Source organism: Macrosteles quadrilineatus, unplaced genomic scaffold, assembly GCF_028750875.1.
Source record: "Macrosteles quadrilineatus isolate MER2022 unplaced genomic scaffold, UCM_ALF_1.0 Scaffold_5__1_contigs__length_97177068, whole genome shotgun sequence".
In the NCBI taxonomy this organism is placed as follows: domain Eukaryota; kingdom Metazoa; phylum Arthropoda; class Insecta; order Hemiptera; family Cicadellidae; genus Macrosteles; species Macrosteles quadrilineatus.
Genome location: NW_026542598.1, coordinates 61,932,080 through 61,953,850, shown reverse-complemented (window position 1 = coordinate 61,953,850; position 21,771 = coordinate 61,932,080). Strand labels below are relative to the sequence as shown.

At 37.1% G+C, this 21,771-nt stretch overlaps 1 protein-coding gene across 1 annotated transcript; it reads left to right on the top strand.

The window, feature by feature from the left end:
* The first annotated feature begins 218 nt into the window (after window positions 1-218).
* LOC128994444 (28S ribosomal protein S35, mitochondrial-like) lies at window positions 219-20,605 on the top strand. The gene is made up of 6 exons (XM_054419019.1): window positions 219-830; window positions 7,629-7,722; window positions 13,786-14,137; window positions 16,810-16,989; window positions 19,164-19,365; window positions 20,504-20,605. Exons 1-6 carry the CDS (start codon window positions 665-667, stop codon window positions 20,560-20,562), a joined length of 1,053 nt encoding a protein of 350 aa, XP_054274994.1. The 5' UTR covers window positions 219-664; the 3' UTR covers window positions 20,563-20,605.
* The last annotated feature ends 1,166 nt before the right edge of the window (window positions 20,606-21,771 follow it).

The window sequence follows — 21,771 nt, the reverse complement described above, 5'->3', positions numbered from 1 at the left end:
ATGGGACGTCTAGTGCTAGACAACACCACTTGCAACGTTGTCAATTCTACCAGGCCGCGGCTTGTAGTTAAAGGTGGCCGTGGTCCGTGGGTCTATAGGTGAGTACGGACATTGGACCAATGCTGGTACAATGGTAATAGACTGGTGGTAGTGGTAGTGGTAGGTAGATGGTGGTAGGTTGGTAGCCCTGGTAGCTGTCTGCCGAGTGTGTGGCGATGGCGATGGTGATTGTGCCGTGTGCGACCGTCGAATTAAAACTTGTAGGCTAGGTTAAGTTTTCTTGTTTGTTTTCACTGTTTTTTTTTCAATCAAAGTTAGTGAAGGCCCTAAGCCCCCTAGCTCCTATTCCGAATATTCATTCTGAATCTGAAGAATGAGGATAGGACTAATAGAAAATCAAATCTAATAAATGTATTTTAGATCTAGGGGTTGTTTTGGATTAAAAAAGTCGAGGAAATTGATTTCGAATAGATTTATTCCCAATTTTTAGTCCATTTTGGCATTTCATCACATCTTTTCCTTAAGGCCTTTTGATATTCGAATACCGAAGAGTTTCCAACACACCAAGTAGAAGAACACCTACTGTAACAAGTAGGAGACATAACAAGTAGAGTGACAAGTAGAAAATAGGCCTAAGTTAAGTTACTCTTGGAGGCCCGTCAAAATGTTGAGTCTGATAAGCAAACATACAGTAAAAGTGCTGTCAGCATCAAAGTTGAAGATTAATTATAATCGTATTTTGTCCAATGAGAGAGATTTTGACATTTGTTTCAAAACTATAATGGACTCAAGTAGCAGCAGAGATACAACCCAAATTTCACAAGGAACTGGTAAGTTAAACATGCACAACTCATCACTTGTGTGAACCTGGCAATAACTCCAGCCATAAGTAGTGCGCGCGCCCGAAAAATCTATTGCTGGCCGATTTGCGGCGAAATACGGCCGCGTAACATAATACCGATGATGTCACCAGATAGAGGACAATTTAACGGACACGACAGTATCAATATCATGTACCTGGCGGATAAGAAAGAGGGGGTAAAGTCAGCAATAAGTAGTGGGCTTGCCCGAAAAAATCTATTGCCGGCCGTTTTGCGGCAAAATACGACAGCGTAACATGAAACCGATAATGTCACCAGATAGAGGACACTTTAACGGACACGACAGTATCAATATCATGTACCTGGCGGATAAGAAAGAGGGGGTAAAGTCAGCAATAAGTAGTGGGCTTGCCCGAAAAAATCTATTGCCGGCCGTTTTGCGGCAAAATACGACCGCGTAACATGAAACCGATAATGTCACCAGATAGAGGACACTTTAACGGACACGACAGTATCAATATCATGTACCTGGCGGATAAGAAAGAGGGGGTAAAATCAGCAATAAGTAGTGCGCGCGCCCTCAAAAATCTATTAATGACCGATTTGCGGCAAAATACGGCCGCGTAACATAATACCGATGATGTCACCAGATAGAGGACACTTTAACGGACACGACAGTATCAATATCATGTACCTGGCGGATAAGAAAGAGGGGGTAAAGTCAGCAATAAGTAGAGCGCGCGCCCTCAAAAATCTATTGCTGGCCGATTTGCGGCAAAATACGGCCGCGTAACATAATACCGATGATGTCACCAGATAGAGGACACTTTAACGGACACGACAGTATCAATATCATGTACCTGGCGGATAAGGAAGGGGGGGTAAAGTCAGCAATTAGTAGAGCGTGCGCCCGAAAAATCTATTGCTGGCCGATTTGCGGCAAAATACGGCCGCGTAACATAATACCGATGATGTCACCAGATAGAGGACACTTTAACGGACACGACAGTATCAATATCATGTACCTGGCGGATAAGAAAGAGGGGGTAAAATCAGCAATAAGTAGTGCGCGCGCCTTCAAAAATCTATTAATGACCGATTTGCGGCAAAATACGGCCGCGTAACATAATACCGATGATATCACCAGATAGAGGACACTTTGACGGACACGACAGTATCAATATCATGTACCTGGCGGATAAGAAAGAGGGGGTAAAGTCAGCAATAAGTAATAAGTAAGTAAGTAAGTAAGTAAGCAATAAGTATTACCTATGTAAAACTATGTTACATAACCTCAAAAATACCGAGAACATTTTATAAAAGTTTTTTTTGGTCTTATATGTTGAAATGCAGTGTATAATTAAATATTTCGGACCATTTTTTTATGCGCCCGGTTCCCCCATTATTGTTTTTGAAACACCATGGTTTATTTGACAAAAATAAATTAAAGCAAAACAAAGAAATAGCCATCTTAGCTTCAAGGTCAAGCTATCCGCTTGCACTGACAATCATCTCATTTGCTCTTTAGTCTTTACACAACTGATGTCTGCTGTGCACTTACTTGCTATCTCACAACAGTTTGTGATTGGGTGATTAGTAACCATGGCAACTTGTTGAATTTGTGGATGAAGAGAAACCAAAGAAAGAATAGAAGAACAAAGAAGAAAGAATAAGCGGAGTTTTACGTCATCCATTTTGTTATCTTTATCCTATTTTACGACTGTCGTTATTATCTTTAAGACTAAGTACTATGATTTTATGCTGTTTTATGAGTTGTCTAATGTTTTTATCGACATTCTTATGTTCTGAAACAACATGTAGTAGTAGCCTATTCTGACTACGGTAGCAGTAGCTTGCAGTACTAGACTTTCTATTGTTTTGTTCTTTACGTGATTTATTGCTGTACGTACAGTGTTGTGTAATTTTTGTTTTGCTTGAGTAGGCGTGATTTTAAACGTTACAGTTTTTATTACTGAACCAAGGTTATTGACTTAACATATCACGAATGCGCAATACTATTATTTGTATTTTGATTATGTAAAATGCACTACATCCGGTTAGTCTGGCCGTTTTGTAGTTCGGCCAGTGGTCCGGTCCTAAGGTGGCCGAACTAGAGGGAGTCTACTGTAATGCCATTTACACTAATACAATCAGTTAAGATTATATAAGCTCCAAGACTGACTTAAACTATACAACAAACAACATTTCATCAGCAATTGCATCAATACAATCAATCAACAATAACAGCTATAAAACTATGACATACAATAACAATAACAATGCAGAATGACCATGAATAACCATAACAATGCATAAAGAATATTAATAACAATCACAATTATAATAATATGTATATCTGAACCATTTAGCGTAGTATGTCTGAGTTTTAACTGTAATCTGATGATAGTAGTGTAGTTCCTCAAGTCTAAGGTGTAAACTGTATTTGGATGTATAAGTGTAATAATTGGGAGTGAATTAATTAATCGTGTAGAATTTTGTGTTGAAGGGAGGCTAGACTGTCGCTGTAGAGGTCAACTAGAGTTGAGAATTCGTTTTTTATGTTAATAAATTGATCATTCAAAGCCGTGACAACTGACAACTTACGACTAGACTGGTTGACGATCCTTTTGTATCACCAACTTTTACCATAAAGTATTAGGCCTATAATCCTATTATGCGCAGCCACTCAAGTCGCGCAGATTTTTTCGGGCGCGCGCACTACTTATTGCTGACTTTATCCCCCCTTTCTTATCCGCCAGGTACACGATATTGATACTGTCGTGTCCTTTAAAGTGTCCTCTATCTGGTGACATCATCGGTATTATGTTACGCGGCCGTATTTTGCCGCAAATCGGTCATTAATAGATTTTTGAGGGCGCGCGCACTACTTATTGCTGACTTTACCCCCTCTTTCTTATCCGCCAGGTACATGATATTGATACTGTCGTGTCCGTCAAAGTGTCCTCTATCTGGTGATATCATCGGTATTATGTTACGCGGCCGTATTTTGCCGCAAATCGGTCATTAATAGATTTTTGAGGGCGCGCGCACTACTTATTGCTGATTTTACCCCCTCTTTCTTATCCGCCAGGTACATGATATTGATACTGTCGTGTCCGTTAAAGTGTCCTCTATCTGGTGACATTATCGGTTTCATGTTACGCGGTCGTATTTTGCCGCAAAACGGCCGGCAATAGATTTTTTCGGGCAAGCCCACTACTTATTGCTGACTTTACCCCCTCTTTCTTATCCGCCAGGAACATAATATTGATACTGACGTGTCCTTTAAAATGTCCTCTATCTGGTGACATCATCGGTATTATGTTACGCGGCCGTATTTTGCCGCAAATCGGCCAGCAATACATTTTTCGGGCGCGCGCTCTACTTATTGCTGACTTTACCCCCTCTTTCTTATCCGCCAGGAACATAATATTGATACTGACGTGTCCTTTAAAATGTCCTCTATCTGGTGACATCATCGGTATTATGTTACGCGGCCGTATTTTGCCGCAAATCGGCCAGCAATACATTTTTCGGGCGCGCGCTCTACTTATTGCTGACTTTACCCCCTCTTTCTTATCCGCCAGGAACATAATATTGATACTGACGTGTCCTTTAAAATGTCCTCTATCTGGTGACATCATCGGTATTATGTTACGCGGCCGTATTTTGCCGCAAATCGGCCAGCAATACATTTTTCGGGCGCGCGCTCTACTTATTGCTGACTTTACCCCCTCTTTCTTATCCGCCAGGTACATGATATTGATACTGTCGTGTCCGTTTAAAGTGTCCTCTATCTGGTGACATCATCGGTATTATGTTACGCGGCCGTATTTTGCCGCAAATCGGCCAGCAATAGATTTTTCGGGCGCACGCTCTACTTATTGCTGACTTAACCCCTCTTTCTTATCCGCCAGGTACATGATATTGATACTGTCGTGTCCGTTAAAGTGTCCTCTATCTGGTGACATCATCGGTATTATGTTACGCGGCCGTATTTTGCCGCAAATCGGCCAGCAATAGATTTTTCGGGCGCACGCTCTACTTATTGCTGACTTTACCCCCCCTTCCTTATCCGCCAGGTACATGATATTGATACTGGCGTGTCCGTTAAAGTGTCCTCTATCTGGTGATATCATCGGTATTATGTTACGCGGCCGTATTTTGCCGCAAATCGGTCATTAATAGATTTTTGAGGGCGCGCGCACTACTTATTGCTGATTTTACCCCCTCTTTCTTATCCGCCAGGTACATGATATTGATACTGTCGTGTCTGTTAAAGTGTCCTCTATCTGGTGACATTATCGGTTTCATGTTACGCGGTCGTATTTTGCCGCAAAACGGCCGGCAATAGATTTTTTCGGGCAAGCCCACTACTTATTGCTGACTTTACCCCCTCTTTCTTATCCGCCAGGTACATGATATTGATACTGTCGTGTCCGTTAAATTGTCCTCTATCTGGTGACATCATCGGTATTATGTTACGCGGCCGTATTTCGCCGCAAATCGGCCAGCAATAGATTTTTCGGGCGCGCGCACTACTTATGGCTGGAGTTATTGCCAGGTTCACACCAATCAACTCATCCCATGTGTCTTACCACAGAAAACATACTAATACTACTATAACCCAGAATGCTAACCGCATGTTAAAAAGCGTTAAGTACTCGGAGAGAGCTTTGCCCGTCAATTCGTAGGCAGCGCCACCAGCATCCGAGTACTTCACGCTTTTTAACATGCGGTTAGCATTCTGGGTTATAGTAGTATGTCTTCTGTGCTTATACTTAAGTAGGCTAGGCCATACCCTAAGTATTTTTACACTTAAAATCCTAGGGAAACACTTTGATAGGCCTATATGACACTACTGGTTGAATCGTTTGTCATAAGTTAGTCGAATTGTCCGCATCAACCAATTGAACTAATATTTTCGGTTGGATTGTAATCAAGTAGATTTTATCTTATTTTAATAGTACCATAAGTAAGTTAAGTTAATTGGTATGGTTTCTGTTTGATAGCTAGGTAATTAATTGTATTAAAGTTGTATGTTTTGTTACCAGTATTGTTTTATTAAGGTCAGGTTTTTTTACCAGGAAAATTTGCTATTTGTGTCTACTGTGTCCAAAAACCACCTTTCTTTTATGACTAAACTAGCAGAGTACCCGTCCTTCGTACGGGGTTGGCATATAAGTTTAAAATGCTTATTGCAGTTATACTCAAGCTTTGCATTTGCAATGGGGGAGGACAAAGTTTGATACAATTTGCTTCTTTAAATTGATGGTATACTATGGTATTACACATCTACAGTAGACATAATGTTCTACCACTTAACCTAAACAATAATTAAAAATGAATTTATATTAAAGATATGCAAAAAAATCACAAATTATTCATGACATTAAAAACATGAACATAACTGTAAACAATCTTACTTTGACATAAATGCAAAAATAATTATAGTGCTGCACCCTGTTGGTAAATCTTATAACTTTTTAATGCTTTTGTATATCATGGGGGGCTTCACCCCATAAAGCCCCCCCCTGGGAACAGCCACTGATAGTAGATATATTATGTCTTCTATGTGTTTCAAAATCAAACATTTAAGACACTATGCTAATATGCCCACGCTACCAACCTTAATTTTGGAACGACTTTTTTTATATTTAAACACTCCATTCTGGTACAAGCGCTAGATATACCTACGACTTCTAATAGCTCATTGTCTAGTATCATTTTTTTCAAAATCAAAACTGGAAAGGCTTTTCAGTTTCACACATAGGCAATAAGTTAATAACTATATTGTTAAAATAATTTATGGGTTCTTTTGAATAGAAAAAAATATATGTATATTGACTAGATTAAAATCAAAGTACACATTTAAATCTCAAATATCCAAACTACCCACTTTTACCCACACAATTTTTACCCAATGCACCTAAAATTACCCACAAAGTAGTGGGTAATTCCACGGATTACTGATATTATAAATCTGAAAGTTTGTGAGTTTGTGTGTGTGTGTTTGTTGCTCAATCACACATAAACTACTGGACGGATTGGGCTGAAATTTGGCATGATGATAGCTCACATTCCCGATTAAAATTAAAGCATATATTCTTATCTCAAAAATCCTTTCGGGCTCCGCCCCAGTGGCTCTGTAGTTCCCCATGTTAACCTTATGCTTTTTCATATTTAAAAGGAATTAATGAATCTTAACAGCTGTTTCAATTAAACAAGTTGGTTCTGTTCTATGATGTTCAATAGCATCAAAGTTACAAGGATTACCAACAGGGCGCAGCACTATTATTCTTTTTTTAATTTATATGACAACAGCTAATTTCCAACCAAAAGGTGAGTGAGCGTAGCGAACGAGCTAACCTGAAGGCAAGTGAGCGCAGCGAACGAGCTCCAACCTTTTTTTTTAAATTTATGACAACAGCTAATTTTCAACCAAAAGGTGAGTGAGCGTAGCGAACGAACTTCAACCTAAAGGTGAGTGAGCGTAGCGAACGAACTTCAACCAGGACGTGAATGAGCCATGCGAATACTTATGAAGTTAAACGGGGCAAAGCCAGCGGGTACAGCTAGTGAAATAAATAAATTAGACTGCATTTTAATTACCAGCTGATCATATGATCTTTATTGTTTGAATCGTTATTGTTTATGTTAGTTTCAATTCTTTATGTTAATGAAATAATACACTTTTTACTTGATTTAGCTTTTACTATTTATAAATAGTTACAACACTGTATAGTTAACATTTTAAATTTTAGTTATTAAGTAACGATTAAGCCTAACTGTATATATTTTTCACAGATGATTTTAGAGTATTAGATCTCAAAAAAGTGACTGTGAGACAAAAGCGGCAATCACGACAACAGAGAACCAAGTTTGAGGTACCTCCACCAAGGTATTTATTTTATAGCTTGCTGATAGTTTTTTTCCAAACAGTGTTACTGTAGGGTAGACTTTCATATCTGTTGTCAAAAACAACCGAATGAAAATATCGATAAATATTTTCGATTCGGTTGTTTTTGACTACAGATATGAAAGGCTACCCTTACTGTACTATAAAATCTTATTTTTCAAATTAAATCCCTCCAACTTTCTTAGAATAATGTTTTGTTTTAAATTATTTAAGTAGATGCAGGAGATTTTTGAATGGCTGTCTTTGGTAAATGGCACTCCCTCGCCTTGTTTAGTTCAATTGTAGCATATGTCCTATGGTTGGAGTGCTGCAAAAAATCCAAAAAACCCATCTGCCAGTGATGTGCCAGTTTAACATGTTCATTACCGTGAACAACTGCAAAATCTTCTTGATAGAACTGAGTAAAAATAGTGATGATAAATTCAAATTGTAGGCCTTACGATAGGAGTTAGAGTTAAACAAATTGCGGTTTTTTAGCTTCTAAACCCTGCGGTTGCTAAATGTCCAACACGATTATCCAAAACGCAACACTATCCATCCATGTAATTCCATAACTTTAGATATCATACAGAAGAAATCTTAATCTGTGGACTAACTGAAAAACATTAGACCATAATTCGATAAGACTTGGGTGTAGGAGGGATGGGTTTGATTCTCGGCGCATCCACAACACATTTGGGTTTAGATGCTGCTACAATGAATGTTATAAGGTTTGTTCCTTAGCAAAATATTTGTAACTTTGAATGAAATAAATAAATTTTGAAATTTACCAAAATGTCAAATTGAGGGTCAAAATGGAAAAATAATTTATCCTATAAAATAAAACTTTCTAAAAACCCTGTCCCCATATTCCGATCATCAAGGCCGTAGCCAGGACAAACTTTCAGGGGGGGGGGGCCAGGTCAGTGGTGGTTCTAGGACATTGTCAAGGGGGGCTCCCGGGGGGCTTGGGGGGTAATAAGAGGGGGTTCTGGGGGTCCTCCCCGGAAATTTTTTTAATATTTTAAAAGTATATTAGTGACTTTCTAAAGCTATTTTAAACGCCTAAAACTGTCTCCAATCAAAACTCCCATTAAAGCTATGTATAATCAGCTCGTTAACTTTTTAGAAAGTAATGATCTACTCGATAAAGAGCAGCACGGTTTTAGATCAAACCATTCTGTAATATCAGCGGCTGCTACATATATTGAGTCAATAATTGATTCTGTAGATAGGGGAGATAAAGTAATTGGAATATTTATGGACCTAAGCAAAGCATTTGACAGTGTATCTCATCATAAATTGTTAAAAAAATTGGAAGGACTAGGGGTTGTAGGAATTTCACTAAAATGGTTTCAATCATATTTAACTAATAGGAAACAGTTTGTAGAAATTACACACTTAAACAATCATAACCAGATGGTTAAAACAAGATCGCAGTTGAGAACAATTAAACATGGTGTACCACAGGGTTCTATTTTGGGTCCTCTACTATTTCTTACATATATCAATGGATTACCCAATGTTATTTCAAATTCAACAATGAATACCATCTGTTTATATGCCGATGATTCTAATCTTCTTGTAAGCGGAAAATCTGTTCATGAGATAGAAAAATCTGCCATCGATAACTTGATGAACATCAATAACTTTTTTTCAGATCATCAGCTATTACTAAATCTTTCCAAAACTAATTTTACACGCTTTAATCTAAAAACTAATACCAATTCAGATTACCCAGCACTAAAATTAGCCGGTGAAGATATACAAATTGTTGAGAACACTAAATTTCTAGGATTATACATAGACAGTAAATTAAGCTGGAATGATCATATTGATCATGTGGCAAATCGAATGTCAACAGGCCTATTTGCACTTTATCGATTATCAAAATTTTGTAAACTTGAATCCTTAAAATTGGTTTATTTTGCTCATATTCACTCACATTTATCTTTTGGTATAAGTATTTATGGAGGAACATCACAAGCTAATTTAGACAAAATTTTAATTCTCCAGAAAAGAGCAATACGCATTATGTTAAATTTGGGTTGGCAAGATTCTGTTAGGGAAAAATTTGAAGAACTAGGCATAATGACTGTATATAGCTATTATATCTATCAATGTATATTATATACTGTCAAAAATTCAAATAATGTCTCACTGGTAGGGGATTCTCATCAATATTGTACCAGAAACAGAAATAACTATGCAACACCTTCACATAGATTAAGATTTTTTGGAAAAAAAAACCAATGTATATGGGTATAAAATGTTACAATGCTCTTCCAACAAAACTAAAGGACTACACAAGGACTACAAAATTTAAAAATAATCTAAAAATGTATACTTTTTAACCAATCCCCTGTATTCAAAGAACAAATTTTTCCTCTTACATAATATATTAGAATAAGAACTTTTTCAATAGTGATTATATCTTTTTTACTTTTTTAGGATTAAGCATTATGATTTTGATCCAATGTAATGACGCCATTCGTGCACATGTTTGCAAAGTATGAATAAAGTTGATTTGATTTCATTTCATTTCATAACCTGTTGTTCGTCATAAGTAAGTACATACAAATTTAAACTATGACGATTGCATTCATAAATTTGTAACCATACTGTAGGCTACGGCCATATCCTCCTAAAAACCGTTTGGTACTTTCTTTACAGGGGAGGCCCCTGTAGCCTCCCTTGGAACCACCACTGGGTCGGGTCATGACTGTGGATAACAGATTGAAGCACTTTCATTCAAACACCAATTCCCATGTTTATTTTTAAAATGTTGATATAGCTACATATATATAAAATACTAGCAGAGTACCCGAACTTCGTACGGGGTCGGCATATAAGTATAAAACGCTTATTGCAGTTATACTCGAGCTTTGCATTTGCATTTTCAATGGGGGAGGACACCGTTTGATAAAATTTGCTTATTTAAATTTACGTTATGCCATAGTATTACATATCTACCATAGTCATAATGTTCTACCACTTCAACCTAAACAATAGAGAAGAATAAATTATTAAAAGTTTGCAAAATATCACAAATTATTCATGAAATTAAAAACATAAACATAACTGTAAACAATCCTACTTTGACAGTTCTCATTGCATATCACAGTTTTTGTTGCTGCTTGCTGTAGTTATGGTAAATGCAAAACAAATAATAGTGCTGCACCCTGTTGGTAAATCTTATAACTTTTTAATGCTTTTCATATCATAGAACCGACTTTTTTAGTTGAAACAGCTGACAAAATTCTTTAATTCCCTTTAAATATGAATACTCATAAGGTTAACATGGGAAACTGCAGAGCCACTGGGGCGGAGCCCGAAAGGATTTTTCAGAGAAAAATATGCCTATATGTTAATCGGGCATGTGAGCTATCATCATGCAAAATTTCAGCCCAATCCGTCCAGTCGTTAATGTGTGATTGAACTTCAAACAAACAAACAAACAAACACACAAACTTTCACATTTATAATTAAGGAACGCGGCAGCGTTCCGCCCCGCCAAGTCCCCCAGCGGTACACAGCTGCTGCAGTGTATATATACATGACGTGACAAAGTGGCTTTTTTACTCGTCTATAGCTCTGAAGAAACAAAAGCTATTAAAATAATTGTTCATCCACTGGATAGGGGCAATCATTCTTGGCAAAATAAAAAAAAGAATTTAAAAAAAGGTTGTGTTTGAGCCAAGAAAAACTAGTTTGAAAATTCACAAATTTTCCGTGTTCTCCTTCTTCTCCTTAAATGTTGACGGACCTACAGCCCAAACCACTGGCTCAATTTTAATGTTTTTTATGTTGTTTGAAAGCCCTTAGCGTGTAGATGTGCCTTTTGAGGGTCACAAGTCGGTGCGTTGACCCATAAACCCTTGGCAAGCCCTCAAAGTACGATTTTGGCCCATTTAAATAACATGGGATTAAAATCAAAACAAAAGAAGGATCAGCTGCGATTAAATCTCAATTAATTTAAAATGTTAGAGAAATTCATAGGATCAGCTGAAAAATTATTTTAAAACTTTTATAAAGTATTTTTTTCAGGTATACCGAATGATTTGAGCTACTTACTATTTAAAATTACTTAGAGCAGTGATATTCCCCGATACTTTCCATTGAAAAATGCAGTGTACCGATGGTACACTGGTACAGCAGCTCGTCATTTTTAACAGTTTAATACTACTTATCAAAACATATGAAACCTAGGAACTTGAAACTTAGTACTAGTACTAAGGTTAGTTTTAACATTGTTTCTTCATAATATTGCCAAAATTTATTTAACTAAATAAGGTTAGTTTTATGTTTTGATACACTAAAACAAATAAAACAATCGGGAAAATCCGTCTACGTATGTTAAACAAGCAAAAAAGTGAATGTAAAAAGTGATATGTAAATTTAGGATAAAAATGAGTTTTTCAATATTTGTTTTGCCTTATGCTATTTCTAACAAACCTAATCTGTTTGATTACATTTTTACTTCTCTAATAAGGGCTCAATTTACACTAGTCTTTAGATATACGGGTTTAATTATCGGAACACTTATGTAACACCAATGCATTTTATGTGTAGTCGTGCCCTGGTCTATATATAAGAGAAAAGAGGATTTTTATTTTAACTGTTAATTTTCTACAAAAATAAATACAATCTAACAAAAAACCACTAAGTGGTAACACTTCCCCCGCCAAGTCAGCAACCCAAAAAAGACAATAAATCACCACTTTTCCGCCAAGTAAAACAATGTAATGTATGTAAGTTTGGCCACTTGGCGGCAGACTTTTGCTTGATCACTTTAAAAAATACCATAAAATTAGTTTCATTGAGCAAGTATCTCTCCCAATAGTACATTGCTAGATGAGAGCTTATTTTACAAAATTTGACCTTATTTGTGTCACATTTCATAAAATCATAATAGTGATGGTTTTATATTTACTGATTACCTCGAAATTATTATACTTAGTTGGACTAATTAATTAGAGAAGTTGATTTGTGAAATTATCCACCAACGTAACTTTAATGAAAAAAAACAAGCAAAAGTCTGCCGCCAAGTTGCCAAACTTACATACATTACATTGTTTTACTTGGCGGAAAAGTGGTGATTTATTGTCTTTTTTGGGTTGCTGACTTGGCGGGGGAAGTGTTACCACTTAGTGGTTTTTTGTTAGATATTAGTAAGATTACAGGATGATAAATCTGTTTTTTTAGTAAAGTATTTTTGTTGAACCTTCATAGTTTTATTAGGTACCTCTTTAATAGATCAGAGCCCCCCCTTTAATAGAGCCCCAAGGAAATTTACCTCGTTTCTCTTTTGAGGGCTCACCTACAGACCAATACCTTTCTTTAGACACCCCTACCAAGTTTCTACGGCCAGCCGTTCTCTCAAATTAGCTGTGACAAAAACCTCGTTTTCCTCCATAAGAATAACATGGGATGGGAATTTAAAGGCCACTGGGGCAGAGCCCCGAGGGAATTCTCCATGTTTCTTTTTTGATGGCTCATCTACAGACCTGGACCTTTCTTTAGACACCTCTACCGAGTTTCTACGTCCAGCCGTTCTCTCAAAATAGCTGTCACAAAGAAAAACAGTTTCAAATTAATATATAGATGTTTACTAAAATACACATAATAATGAAACAACAACACACAATGTTAACTTGGCCCATTGGCCTACTACAACATGTCTATCTCGCCTGGCCGCTCGGACGCTACAGAATACTTCGACGAGATACAACTAATTGTCATCACAAACAAAAAATGATGATGACAGCTGAAGAAAAGAAAAAAAAAAATAAAAAACTCCTTTTTAGGTTTTGGATTAAGCGGATTATCGGATTACTGAAGTTTGGATTATTGTGACTCCACTGTATATGAAATAAATATAAATGAATCTGAACGGATAGTGCTTTTGGCCGCTGGGGACATCAAAACAATAAAGTAAAGGGGTCCCTGGTGTAGTTCTCACCACAGTTGTAGCTTACTATATGGGATAGGCCTACCTATGCCTATATGGGAAATTCGCTAAAATTGTACCATGCCATTTTTTACTAGCTAGTTTTCTTTTTGCAGAACAACCTTGATGAAGGAAGACCAGGATTGGACATCAGTTTGGCCTGGACCTCGTACGTTTCACCCTGCTGTGGTGCCACTTCCCATCCGCCAAGGCCACGGCAAGAAGAAGGCAGCACCTGGCAAATTTGGTAACGCGGAACTCATGAAAATACCCAACTTTCTTCATCTCACACCGCCTGCTATCGAGAAGCATTGCGAAGCTCTTAAGAAATTCTGTACGCCATGGCCAGTGGGGCTTGAAACAGATGAGAAGTGCGAAGATCATTTCCCTGTAGAGGTTATATCATCAGATTACTGCCATTCCTCTCCCACCATCAGAGACCCCCTCGCCAGGATTGTGACAATCAAGGTAGTTTTTGTACATTCGTAAGTTAATTGTATTTATTCAATTACTGCAATTAAGGGTGTAATATTGTACTGTTTATTACAATATGCAGTGTATCTCTTAGTATCATAATAAGCGAATGGTTATATTAGTTAAAATGATATAAAGAAAGATACTTGAGAACCAAGGCAGCGATGTTGTGGGTTCATGTCCCTGTGTTGTCACTGATAATTTACCTGTATTATTCTTTCTGGTACTGTTCACATCCACTACTAATAATGTTTGTTGACAAATGGAACATTCAAAGAAACCACAAACCCCTAAAAGAGAAAAACTAGTGATAAATCCGTGAAATTTTTATCAATTGTCGGTTACAATAATTTTTTGTTTTGAATGGATACAATAAAAATTACCTGCTTATAATTTAGCGTAAGCCACACTAATTCTAAGTTGTTTAGATCTGTGCATTTATAATAAATAACTTAATTATGTCATCAATACTATAATATGTGATCGTGCTGCACTGTCATAATCATCTCCCTCCATCCCGAAGAAATACTGCGGAAAAGTTGTGGATGTACCTGTGATCGGTGATCGCTAACATAATTGTCTTCCATGATTTCGGCAAAATGATTGCATAGCAACAAATAAACTAAGACCAACATTTTCGATCAATTCTCGGTTTTGGTTTTTTGTTAAAAACTAACAACAGACATTAAAAATAGACCCATTTGTCTCTATACAGTCTACCCTGTACACAGTCTAGACCCTCTAGATTTGTAGACACTCTTAGTCTGATTGGAGGCAGGGTTAGCAGTGGTTCAGAAACATCAATCACAGTCACGCCTACTATTGTTTATATGTGCTAAGGGCCGGTACACACACACTGACTTTTGTTGTGCCCCTGTACGACTCAAGAAATCGTATATCTGCACGACAAGTAGAGAAACAAAGTAGGCAATGGAAGTCGCATGGGGGTGTACACACTAGTGCGACAGAAGTCGTGGACGACAAATTTTGAGTTGCGCCCTACACCGACTTGGGGTCCGACAGGCAAGTCGGGTCATATGGGCTCACGACTGTTTTGAGTCGAAGTGGGACATGGTGTTATACGGCTGTCGCGTTGGTGTATACACACTAATGCGTCTCAGGACACGACTGCGGGGCGCCACGCTGGGAAACTCAGACCCTGCCCCGCCAGCAGTGTTGCCGTTTTGCGCGTAATCACGCTTTTTGCGCGGCTTAGGGTTGTCAATCTCATGTAATAATAGTCATAACGTAATAATAGCCAATCTGATTTACGTGTTTAATTTTCTTATTTTGCCCCTAATAGTATCCAACAGGATGTCAAATGACATTGGCAACATTCTGAAATATCCAAAAAACTTTGTTTCCCATGTTTGGGAAATGAAAAATGTTTCCCATCACTTTTCAATTAGTCAAACGATACACCAAACAGTCCTTTTGTCCTTCTCTCAAGTAAAAAAGGATCTGTTTGGATTCTTCTTCTTCTACGTCGACGCTTTCTCCTTAACAAGAGAAGGAGAACCTCTTCCTCCAGCGACATCCTCACAAATGAGTAGTCCTAAAGCCAGTAGAGTTCGCTGTTGTGTTTGCTAAGTCGTATACCGATACGACAACTGTCATGAGGTAACACGACTTTGTCGTATGCCAGCACGACACGAACAGTCGTACTCACATGCGTCCAATTCGGTGTGTGTGTACCGGCCCTTACTGTAGGCAAGAAAACCAACCTACAATTTAGACCTTGGGTTTGCAATTGGTGATCAATTATTTACCTCACTTTGGGGAGATATTAAAGATTTAGTTGCGATCATGGAAGACGATGATAATGGGAAACAAGCAGGATGTTGTTGCTACAAAGCTTCTGTCTCCTTTAATAACAATTCTTATTGCTGTGGTTTTAGGATTTAGAATACTTTCTGTAAGTGATTTGGATAATTAATTGGTGATTCCGGTACTTAGAGTTTGGATAATTAAAGTTGGAGTTAAAGTTACCGTAGCTTGAATCTGTAGTGAGCAATCAGGTTGCTAATAATTACGTAGTATTGTTAGTGACACTTTTCAAGGAACCCTATGTTTGTATGAATTAAGTATGGGGTAGTAAATCAAAAGGTTTGCATGCATAGTCATCCCGATAGACTATGGTGGTGCAGTTTACTACATCTGTAGAAGCTTATTACTATAGGATTTTAAAGATATTATATTGTTGAACAGATTTGTAAATATTAAATGCAGATGAAAAAAGCTCATCCAGTCATTACGAGTAAAATGTTGCTCCTGAAACAAATCTAAAACTAGTTAAAAGATAGGGAATTTTCCAGGAATTATCAAGGAAATTGACAGGAAAGCAGGCTTACCTTTAAAGAAGTCCGTAGATCCACAAATTTATACAACATAAAAGTAGACATTTTCAAACACTGGAGAACCCTCCTAAGAGCTCTCCAATTTCTGAAAATTTACTTTTTTGTTGTATATATATGTGTGTCTCTATGGACTTATTTAAAGGTAAGCCTGCTTTCCTGTCAATTTCCTTAATAAATCTAAAACTAGGATAGACTTGTAATTAACCTTGTTTTGTCATTATTTACATTTATTAAATAAGAGGGATATCTGTTAGTATTAAATAAGGGAGTTTAGGAATACTGAGCTGGCTAAATTTAAGTTTATTGCAGCTGAAACTGAACAGGCTTCCGCTTGATAAGCATGCCAAAGATAAGATTCTTCGATTGCTACAAGATCACTATGATGAGAAGACGGATGTTGTCACAATCACCGCCGACAGATGCCCGTTGCGGCAACAAAACTATGACTACGCCATGTACCTTCTAACTGCTCTATTCCACGAATCCTGGGTCAGTATTAACTGTTAAATCTATATATAAAGCCCAAAGTACCCATGAACTTTTGAGAAAACTACAAGTCACACCCCCATAAACCATATAGCCTACTTAAAATGTTCGTCATGACGAGAAACCTTGCGCAAAACTATCCGTTATTTCATAAATTACCCTATAAGGTCGTAATTGCTTTCCAAAGGGAACTTTCCATATACCTAATTGAGCGAAGCTCACTTTCCCTCACTTTGTAACTTCTTTGTAAGAGCATCAGAATGTAATGGCTTGGCCAATTGATATGAAATTTGGCCAACAGCTAAAGAATACTGAGCACAATGTTTTGGTAAAAAATATTTGCGAATTTCCTTCTGGATTTTATTTTACGGGTCACGCAATTTCGCTTGTTATTTTAATGTTAGTTGAAATAAAAACTATATTGGGTTTATGACATATGGGTTTATCTCGTTTCATTTAAATAAGATAAACATATGTTAATTGTTTGTAACTGTTTTGTTTACATTTCAATGTTTACTTTCATCCTAGGTTAAAGTTGGAATGTAACAGTTTATCAATGGAAGTAACAGTTTTGCTATATTTGTTTTGAGCACGCCTCAAAGGCCACGTTGTAATATTGGTCGTCGCACTAATAATGCAAATATTGTAATTGTAAAAGAGTGGCGTCGTGAACAAGAAGAACCAGATAAAGCAGTGGCGGAAGAAGCTGATACGATAAAACACCCACAACCACACAACAACCCATGCATTAAAACGGATGTTTTTGCTGCAGTACGACGAAAAATATATTTTTGTGATTGATAACTGAGTAGGTGTGCTACTATAGGCAGTTAGCTAATCAATTCCAACATGAATTAGATGCACTAAAATTTTACACTTGCACTAACTGTCATCGCCAACAACTAACAGCTTCAAACCAATCACCGATTTGTTCACGTTGTCGTTCAAATGCAACTAAATTCACGGCGTTAAATAATATGGATGTGTCAAGTGTCCCGAACGAATTAACTGACCTGACGATTGTAGAACAAATGTTGATTGCACGAGTACATCCCGCTATGCGCATTTACAAAGTACAAGCAGATGGTTAGGATGGCCAGTTTCACTACAAAGGTACAGTATGAACTATCAGATAAATTTGTCATTCTTTAGAACTTAAATAATATCGGGCAAACAAACGGTGAATCTGTTGAAAGGGAACATTTTGTAGGGTGTTATCTGCTTTAGCCATTGACAATCTTTAAATAATGCTTCGCTCATTTATGCGTCTAAAGTGTAACGGCAGACCACCCTAGTGTTAAAAATACCTCAGCTGTACTTTTGTATGTTATTTTTTTAAATCAGGTGTGATTATTTGTTTGTATTACTGTATTCTGTTTTGTTTATTTCAGCTTAAAAACTTAACCAACCAATAGTTTCATTATACTTATGAAGTCAAACGGGGTAAAACCCGTGGGTAACAGCTAGTTTAAATTAAAACTAGGGAGACTCAGGAAATAGTATTATGACTGTGCTCTATGTGCTATATGCTCTATTATGATCTGGGTACCTTTTAACTGTTCCTTTTTACGAATGCTGGGTCAGTAGCCTACTAACTGTTTATTTTAAAATTAAGGAGGTATTATTCCAGCGTCATTAAATTTTACCAAGTATAATATTTTTTATTTATTAAAACAAAATGAAATATTTACTATACTGTGAGTTCAGCTAAAGGAAAGCACGGAAATGATCCTAAATATAAAACAAAAAAATATATTATACAAATCGATTGAGTTTTTGGTTCTTTTTTTAAACTTTTTCTAAAAATCCAATATCTCCAATGTCTTGAAGTGACAGGGGGGTGGGGGGGGGGGGGGTACTGACCACTATACTAGTGTTGGGGAGCGAGCTTGTCTATTGGTAGAGTCACAGAGGTCCCAAATTCAAATCCCGCCAAATCAAAAATGGATTTTCTAAGAGATAATGATGCAACCCATAGGTCTAGCCTGAAGAATGTAAAAAAATCCCAGACTCGTGCCTTTCTTCCTACAAAAAAAGTCTCAGAAGTTACTAGGCTGGGAGTACAGTTAAAGAATATTGTATGCCTACTCATATTTTGATCAACTATCAAAGTTTTATGACCATACTCTACTCTCAGGTATTGAAAATGCAAATTTGTTTGTTTTCCGTGTTTTCAGAGGGTCGAAAGCTGGGAGAAGGATAAAACTCTGGAGGACATGGAGTGTTACGAGTGGGAGGCAAACCAGTCTTACAAGAACGTGAATAATCTTCTGAGCCGAACACATCCCGATGTTGACCTCAAGAACCCTCCTGAGGAGCTCGCCGCCACATTAAAGGATTATAAAAATGCCATTGAGGATATATTCAACAACAGCCGAGGTAAGTTTAGGTTGTCGAATTCTTAGCTTACCTAGTACCACAGTTTACCTAGAGCCAAACAGCTACAGTGTTTCTCTTGTTAGAACGGTCTCTGCTCCAGAGGGTTATAAGGGGTCCAATGTCAGACTTTTGCAACTACAATGTTTACAAATAAATCAGCAGATTATTTATTTGAAAGCAGATGTTTACTTTCAACAACTGTTGGTTTGAATAATCACAACATTCTGTATTAGTCATGATTTGGAATAGTGCCACAATATTTCCACAGAATGCAGTACAGAAAACTATTTTACTTTTAGATAAGTCCAAATATATTAAACCCCAATGGCGGCACACCTGTGCACTCAACAACGTTTAAATTCTCCCCTACTGTATTAAATATGTAAAGATAAAAAGTAAAAACCTTTATCAAAGTAAAAACTTATATATTCATACACCTATAAAGATATAGATTGTAAAGAACAAATTACCATTTAAAATAATAGTTGTTAGCGCAGCAACGCGTGTTGGGTAACTGCTAGTCCATAGCCTATAAAAATCCCAAAGTACCCTTGGACTCCGTATAGCCAAGAGTGACGTGCGCCGGCCGGCCAACTATGTTAAATGTCTACCGTGGCTGTGTTGTGTTTGTGTTCAACGTATTTAAGAAGATTTGACTACATTCAATGAATGAAATATTTTAACGTTCTGTTTCGAAAATGACTACTTAGTAGTCGAAACTAGTCATCAGAAGTTTGACAAAGGAATTGTGGACGTCAAGGTACGTAACCTGTTATAATTGATTACCAATTCCGGAAGGCTTCAACATGAATAAAAAGAACTTCGTTCAATTGAACCACAGATATATTGTGCCACTGTAAAATGCTGATTTATCCCTTGTACAGATTGTGTAACATTCCAAACTTAAAGGACATTATAGTACCTACTATCTCCTCATCAACCAACATTCTAACTCTTATTTTTTTACTTGAAGATTGAAGGAAACAATTCTTCTGTTACCGAATATTAGAGCTTGATTGAAGTACAGTTACAGTGGCTTTGGTCGTAGAAAAGTTGAATACACTCTGTTTTCCTGAATCCCCCTGAATCTTTCTGTTGCTCTTAATTTAATTTATCTAATCGACTCATTCTTTTTCAGAGGAAAGTGAAGAAAAGCTAAACCAATATAAATCTGCATCTGAAAAGTTATTGTTCTGAAGTTTTTAAATAATATAGAAATAAAATGTACATAGAATACTTTCTTTGTAGATCTCATTATTTTACCTCACACTGTGTCCATCTTAGATACTAAGCAACAGTATAATACGTTACTATAGTCCGTTCACACATTTTAGGCGATTTGAGGGAAAGTCCCTCACTACTTTTTTGCTTAATGCCTATGTTGCAGCTGATTGGCTGTTTGGCAAACAAACTTCAGCTGTTGGACTAAGATAAAGCGTAGGGAATAGATTTCTTCTACCAAAACCGTAAATTTTAATTTTGTAAACTGAGTATAGTTCCAAAAATAAATGTTTACCAGACGATTAGACAATCACTATTGGTACTCAAATTCTCTCCAACAGGTTATGTTTATGTTTTAAACCACTCACTGTCACTGGAATACTTATACGTTTCCTTAGTCAATGCTTATACATACTTACACTATCATTAGACTACTTATCATCAAACTTTGTTTGTGATTTTATCTTTAGAATTAAGCTTAGTGTGACCTATTAGAATTAATGACTGTGATTTGATTAGTAACATTCATGTTACCAAGTGTTATTTTTTTATGTACAGAATATCTTTTATTTTTTTAGGTTAAACATGTTAAGCTATGGTTTTATCATGAATAAAACCATGGCTTATACATTTCTGAGCAAAAAAAGTTGATTAGATTTAGTTTTGAAAAATTTTTCACTGATAATTTGATATATGTTTATGAAATACCGGGGTTAAAATAAACATTATTATAATCAGCTGGTGTCCGGAAAAGTTAATTACTGTAGCCTACAGTAGTAGTAGGTACAATGGTTGTACCTACTCATACGCAGACCTTGTAGGGCTGGGCACATAAAAATATCATGCGGAAGGCTGTCTCCTCCTCCTCACCACATTCCCTACATAAGAGGCTTTCAACTTGAATTCCCACCTTGTATGGATGTCCGCGGAATAACCAGTGGCCGCTGATGAAGCCAACCACCAGGTCGCATCCGGTAGGTGTCTGCAGCATTCTCTTTGACTGTATGTTGCCATTATCATGACCAGGAATTATTGTCTGTCAGGGTTTGAGTTTCCCCCGACAACCGCCCAGTGGTCCGTGTCAAGGTCATTCTGGAGCTTGAGGCCCTGCATCACGTCATTCTTGGTTATTGCCCCCGTTGAGATGGGAACAAACGCCCGATACCTTCACAGCTTTCACAAGGT

What these genes read in the sequence shown, in the direction of transcription:
- LOC128994444 (XM_054419019.1), top strand. Translation starts at nt 665, where the DNA reads ATGTTGAGTCTGATAAGCAAACATACAGTAAAAGTGCTGTCAGCATCA. An exon ending in CCAAATTTCACAAGGAACTG is followed by an intron (nt 831 to 7,628) that starts GTAAGTTAAACA and finishes TATTTTTCACAG; the next exon opens with ATGATTTTAGAGTATTAGAT. An exon ending in TTTGAGGTACCTCCACCAAG is followed by an intron (nt 7,723 to 13,785) that starts GTATTTATTTTA and finishes TTCTTTTTGCAG; the next exon opens with AACAACCTTGATGAAGGAAG.